Source organism: Arachis duranensis, chromosome 3, assembly GCF_000817695.3.
Source record: "Arachis duranensis cultivar V14167 chromosome 3, aradu.V14167.gnm2.J7QH, whole genome shotgun sequence".
Classification (NCBI taxonomy): Eukaryota; Viridiplantae; Streptophyta; class Magnoliopsida; order Fabales; family Fabaceae; genus Arachis; species Arachis duranensis.
In genome coordinates, this window is record NC_029774.3 from 739,587 (window position 1) to 745,624 (window position 6,038).

Genomic DNA, 6,038 nt, shown 5'->3' on the forward strand with positions numbered 1-6,038 from the left:
AGCTACCAACATGGGACAAAGGAAATGAATTCTCTTCCTAGATATTATCATGTGTAGTGACAAAGGTCATGTAAAATTTTCAGACGAGAATGTAATATTCATATATACATTACATTCCGGTGGATGAAAGCTTTTCGCATGCTGATTATTGTCATTAACAAATCATAAAACTTTCCTTTGCTTGGCCAAAAGAATAAAAATAAAATAAAACTCGAGTCATGAAGCAAATTCAAAAAATCAAATTAAGAATATAATGTAAAAATGTTGCTGCCCAGGATCGAACTGGGGACCTTCAGTGTGTAAGACTGACGTGATAACCACTACACCACAGCAACTCTTGATGGTGGGGAATCTTAGATTATTTTTATATCCAATTCTAAGAGTGATTAATTAGACACAAACTTGTATTCTAATGAACTTGTGAAAATATTATATTCTAAGAACAAAATAGGGTCCAATTAGACACAAACTTGTACTCATTTTCTTAAAAAACAGGTGATTAATTTATTTTCGGGAAACAATACATACATTCCTTGTATTGTACATGTGTTTGGTACAAAACTTTTTTCAAAATAATAACAAATGAAGAATAATTATACTTTAAACATAAAAGAAAACTTCGTTTAATTAGTTGTCTTAATGATAAAAAAGAAGTGGATTGTTGACAGCGCCCATGGTATTTGTGCACAATAATTAAGTAGTCATAGTTTATACTTTATACATATATTGGCCAATATACTATAACGAACCCTATATGTGGATATGCTTCTCCATTGAATATCATTGGCAAAATTCAAACGTATAATAGATTAAAAATTAAGTTGTTGAATCCTTCCAGGCTGCTACACTAATTCCAACTTAATACTCATCATGGCTTCTAAATTGAAATATTGATTTTATTGTTAATGGGAAATACTAGAGATCATAATAATGGAATGTATATAATATTGTTTATATTATACTCGTCGCTTTAAACCCTTTTCTACTAATATATGATTTCAATTCTCATACACCATTATCATAGGACAATTTGGTATATATAATCCCGTTTTAAACCGTGAATTGTAAGTAAATCCACTCTAACTCCAATAATTATAAAAATAAAAAATAAATCTCCTCCATATAAAATGCAAAATAAGTAAATAACTGACTATATAATTATATATATTTGGGCCAATATGATCCACACATTTTATTGTTCCATCACAATGACAAACATTCAAATTGGGGATGCGTCCTAATGAATGGGATCCAAACCCTATTGAGGGCCAACACTATATGTAGAGAGAGGATTAAGCAAGTGATTATTGGTTAAGGGGAAATTTGTTTATCACTAATAACACAAATAGAAGGGGTTATTATGATTTATGAGGCCGGCCAGTGCCTACTTTTTTAGGCTATTTTGGTTGAGAGGGTAGACATAGTGTTATACACAAAGTATGTAGGGACATCATGCCACATAGTATAAAACCAACTCATGCCATTTGAGGAATTTGTCTCTATCACTAAACTTTGGACCAATGCTAACTCCACATAACATAAACCTTGTCATAGCCAAAAATAGATAAACAACTTCACATGTTAACAAAATGCATGCTTCAACCTAGCTAGCTAGCTAGCTCAATTTATTTAATTTTTTGCTACATAATATGCAATTTAATCATCATCATCATCATCATCCAGCTGTTGTGAAGATTAGAAATTAAAGCAGGCCAAATCATTTTAGCATAAAAAAATTTGGACAAAAAAAAAAGTAATTTCACAATAATTTGTGGGATTTAATTATTTATAAGTGATTTACCCATAATTTTGTAAATTACACATATACTTAGTAATTTTCAATTTATAAGAAATTATACCCCTTCTTCAAATTTTTTTCCTCTTTAAAACTCTTCTTTATGTTACACCACAAGCTTGTGTTAAACTTTGGCAAGAGTACGAAGTAGTACGTACTATCTCTCTATTTGTTTGGATAAATTACAAGAATATGATGATTTAAAATCATCACTCAAGTAGTTTTTTGTTTTAATTTTCCTCATTATTTTAGTTTTTCTACTAATAATGGAAATTGATGACATCTCAGCTGATTTCATACCCTTGTCTTGTGGTGATTGGTAATTTCATATCCATTTGGAGTAAGCAAATTAAATTAAAGCAACCAATTGAAAAAGTTTAATTATATTACACAAACCCATCTTCATTGCTTTGGTTCCATCTTAATCACATTCTTATTCTTGTTCCTTTTTTCTTCATTTAAATAAGAAATTACATTAATAAGTTATAAACTATATTTCAACCAACATTAACAAAAGAAGAAAATTACTAAAGCATTGGGTTTATGATCATAGTGTTAAGGTCCTAAGTTTCCTTTAATTAATGAGAACAATATTTATATAAAATAAAGTATATTTTAATGAAGTGGGAATAAGAGGATATAATTGTGGGGGGTTACATGAGATAATGGAGAGAATGAATTGAAGCTCTCCAACTAAGACAACATACATGTGCTAATGTCAATGAGTGAGTGAGTGATCTCTTTTAATTTCTCTTAGCTTATTATACATAATATTAATAGTATAGTCTATAGTATATTACTTTGTTATATATGTTATGCATTCGGACACCTCACGCAACATATGTGTCCACATGCTTCGCTTACCAGCATTCACAAAAACGTGCACATAACTAACTTTAGATAAGTGGCCAGTGTAAGTGACTTAAAAGTCTTCCCATCTCTCTCTCTTTCTCTTTTTCTTTTTTCCTTCATTGCTTAATTCAAGTTACATCTCTTACTCAATTATATAATAATGACATTTATGCCCAAATTTCAAGTTATAAGGCAAAATTAGTAACTATTTCATGCATTTCTCAACTCTTATATAATCTTTTGTTATTTGAATTTCCTTGATTATGTGAATATGTGAGTAAAGATGTGTGGAATGATGGGTGCAAGTCCAAGAACTAAGGTTGGACAATACAAATGAAAATGGTATAATATAACCTATCATGTACGAATATTGATATAGATAGATAATATAATATAAAATATACAGACACATGAATTTAAAATTTTTATAAAATACAGAGACAGAGTATATATATAAAATATAAAATATTTTTTAGATAAATCACTCATTTCATGAATATATATTAAAAATAAGGTTAGATACACTTATACGTAATGGTATTTAGATGTGTTTAAGCGTATTTGATAAAAAAAATTATTTTTTATTAAGACACAGTTAAATATAAAAAATGCGTATATTAAATAAATATTAATAAATATTGTGTCCAAAATTTATCCGATACGTATAGTACCCGTAATTCATATAATATAACTCTCCTAATCAGTAATAAGGTGTGTGTGGCCTCAAAGTTACCACTATATCTTTCTTGGGAGCATCAAATTTGTATGGGCTGAAACAGAATTCCAATGAGAATGAGATAATCCCCAAGATAATTATTACTATGTATCTGGTCACAAATTAAACAATAAATGTATTTAATTAATTATTTTAGGGGATTACAAATTTAATTAAGCAAAGAAAAAAAATAGCTAGCTTAGGCAGCTGGTTAATTAGGTCAAAGTGTTTAGTTAGTTCAAATCTAAAAGCAATTACTATAATAGAGAGATGGAGAGGGGGGACCAGCAAATATGATAATACTTAAATTAGCTTATTATAGTATTTAGAATAATATATATAGCAAGAGACAGGGAGCCATAGAAATTGAAAGATACATGGTGAACAATAATGATGGCTTCGCAAGCATAGCATATGGCAGCGACACAATGCATCATTTCATTTTTGTTACCAAAATTAGTTTGTTTTAATGCATCCCTCCTTTTCAATTAATTTATTATATTATATTCTTGTGAATTAGTGAAGGAGAGTGGGAATGTAATGTATGTGGTAGCTATAAGGCCAGAAGTATATGCATGCATGTATGTATGTATGTATGTATGTATGAGTGAGAAACTAAAGAGAGGGAGTGAAAGAAAGAGATCTTTTAGGCTTTATTATAACAAAAAATGAAAAGCACACAAAAGGGAACCTAATCCACGACTTTTGGTTGTGGTGGTGGTTATGCCAAACCCTAGCTACACCTTTGCCTTCCCATGCCACTTCACTCTTGCATATCACTCTCCACTCTTCTAAAAACCATTACTAATTTCTTATTTCTTCATATTTAAGACTTAGATCTTACACTATTTGTTACGTTTTTTTTTTTGTGGCTTCCTTAATTGGTTCAACTGATCAGATATAAGGTTCTCAAAATTATAACTTCCACCTATACTAAAAAATAAATTAAAGGAAAAGAAAAGAAATATATATATATAAATAAAAGGAAGATAAATAAAGATGCCCTATCACTCACTTTTCGTGAATGAAAGGCAACCATGAACACTAACTACTTACTTACTCAAAGTATTCCAACTTCAACAAGTAGATCATATTGTCACGTATTTTTTATAATTCAAAATCAAAATGCTCAATTATTAATAAAACCAAAGAATAATTCCAAAGAATCGATAATTAGCTAGGGAATAATATGTAAATTAAAAATAGTGCTAAGTAATAATAATTCACATTGATCCATAATTGATCAAAATAATAAAAATTCCACCCCTCCCCAACCTGGCCTAATAATGGCAGTCCACCAAAGCCGGAGCAGCTGAGAGCACCATAGATTTCTTAGTTGCCGCGGTAGCGAACTGAAACTTTGGCTCCCGGAGGTCTTCCTCCGGAGCCGGAAGGTTGAGATCCAATTCTAGAATATTTCGAGGCTGAACTTCTACTGTTGTTGTTATAACAGTAGAAGTTGCCTCAATTCTGCTTAGGCCAACATTGGCCTGAGCAGTATTATTGGCGGCTGCGGCCGCTGTAGCCCTATGCCTTCTCATGTGTCCACCCAGTGCTTGGCCGGATGTGAATTCGGAGCCACATATGGAGCACTCGTGAATCTTGTTGGGCTTGTTGTTGTTGTGGAAATTACCTTTTTGCCCACTCCCAAATTGTAGAGAAATTATTGGATTATTATTATTTGGAGGGACAGTTTCAGTCTGCTGGCTATGGTCATAATTGGTGTTCATCATAAGTTGCTGCGGTGGTGGGGGTGGCAGTGGAGGTGGCGGAGACGGTGGTGGTGGTTTCTTGTCCTCGGCGGCAGGGATTGTTGTGAGCTTAGGCTTCTTGTGACTGGCTCTATGACCACCCAAGGCTTGAAAGGAAGGGAAGGTTCGGTTACAAGTCTTGCACTCATAAATATAGAAACCAACCTTGTTGTTTATGGTGGCGGTTTCAATCTCCGAGAATTTCCTACTCTTGATTTCAATAATCTTCTTGTTATCATCTTCATCTTGATCATCAATTTGTGGCGGTTTTTGATGAGAATCTCCTCCTCCTTGAGCAAGAAGAATCAAGCAATTAGCCATATCTTCTTCCTCTTGATTCGTTGTGGAAGAAATCGAAAACGAGCCGTGATCATCGCCGCTGCCATGATCCCCGGAAGCGCTAGAACAGCTAGACGCCGCCGTCATGAGGGTTGTGCCGCCACACAAAAGCCTCAGCCTTTTGGTCCGTTTTCCCTTGGCTATATGATGGGTAGCATCATGATGAACAACATTACAATTATCACTGTTAGTGTTGGAGAAATAGTCTTCCTTGTAATCCATTTCACAATTCAACAGAAATTAAAAGTTATGTTATGTATGTGATGTTATGAGAGTGAGTATAGAGTTATATGTATTTATATAGTTTGGGATTTGAGAGTGAATGTTTGAAGCCGTCCTTGCTCTTTATATTACTAAATAGTAGTTTACTTTGCCACCCAAAATCTTCCTTGCGTTTCCAACCTTGCAAGTGTGTGTTACTAACAACAAACTCTTCTTTTTCTTCCCTCTTCCACGCTCTCTTCCTGCCGCGTGCTTTCACGCTCTCATCATCTACCACACTTTTCTCTCCTCTCTTTCTGTTTCACTTCTACTACTACATACATTTTATATATGTTAATGAAGCTAAGCAGTGTAACTTGCGACT

At 32.8% G+C, this 6,038-nt stretch overlaps 1 protein-coding gene and 1 non-coding gene across 2 annotated transcripts; both read right to left on the reverse strand.

Moving 5' to 3' along the window:
- Nucleotides 1–262: 262 nt before the first annotated feature.
- TRNAV-UAC (transfer RNA valine (anticodon UAC)) lies at nt 263–335 on the reverse strand. Its single transcript has one exon. It is a non-coding gene; the product is annotated as a tRNA-Val (tRNA).
- A 4,111-nt stretch (nt 336–4,446) lies between these two features.
- LOC107476454 (zinc finger protein ZAT5-like) lies at nt 4,447–5,778 on the reverse strand. Its single transcript, XM_016096271.3, has one exon. The coding sequence runs from the start codon at nt 5,672–5,674 to the stop codon at nt 4,643–4,645; it is 1,032 nt and encodes a 343-aa protein (XP_015951757.1). The 5' UTR covers nt 5,675–5,778; the 3' UTR covers nt 4,447–4,642.
- Nucleotides 5,779–6,038: the final 260 nt, after the last annotated feature.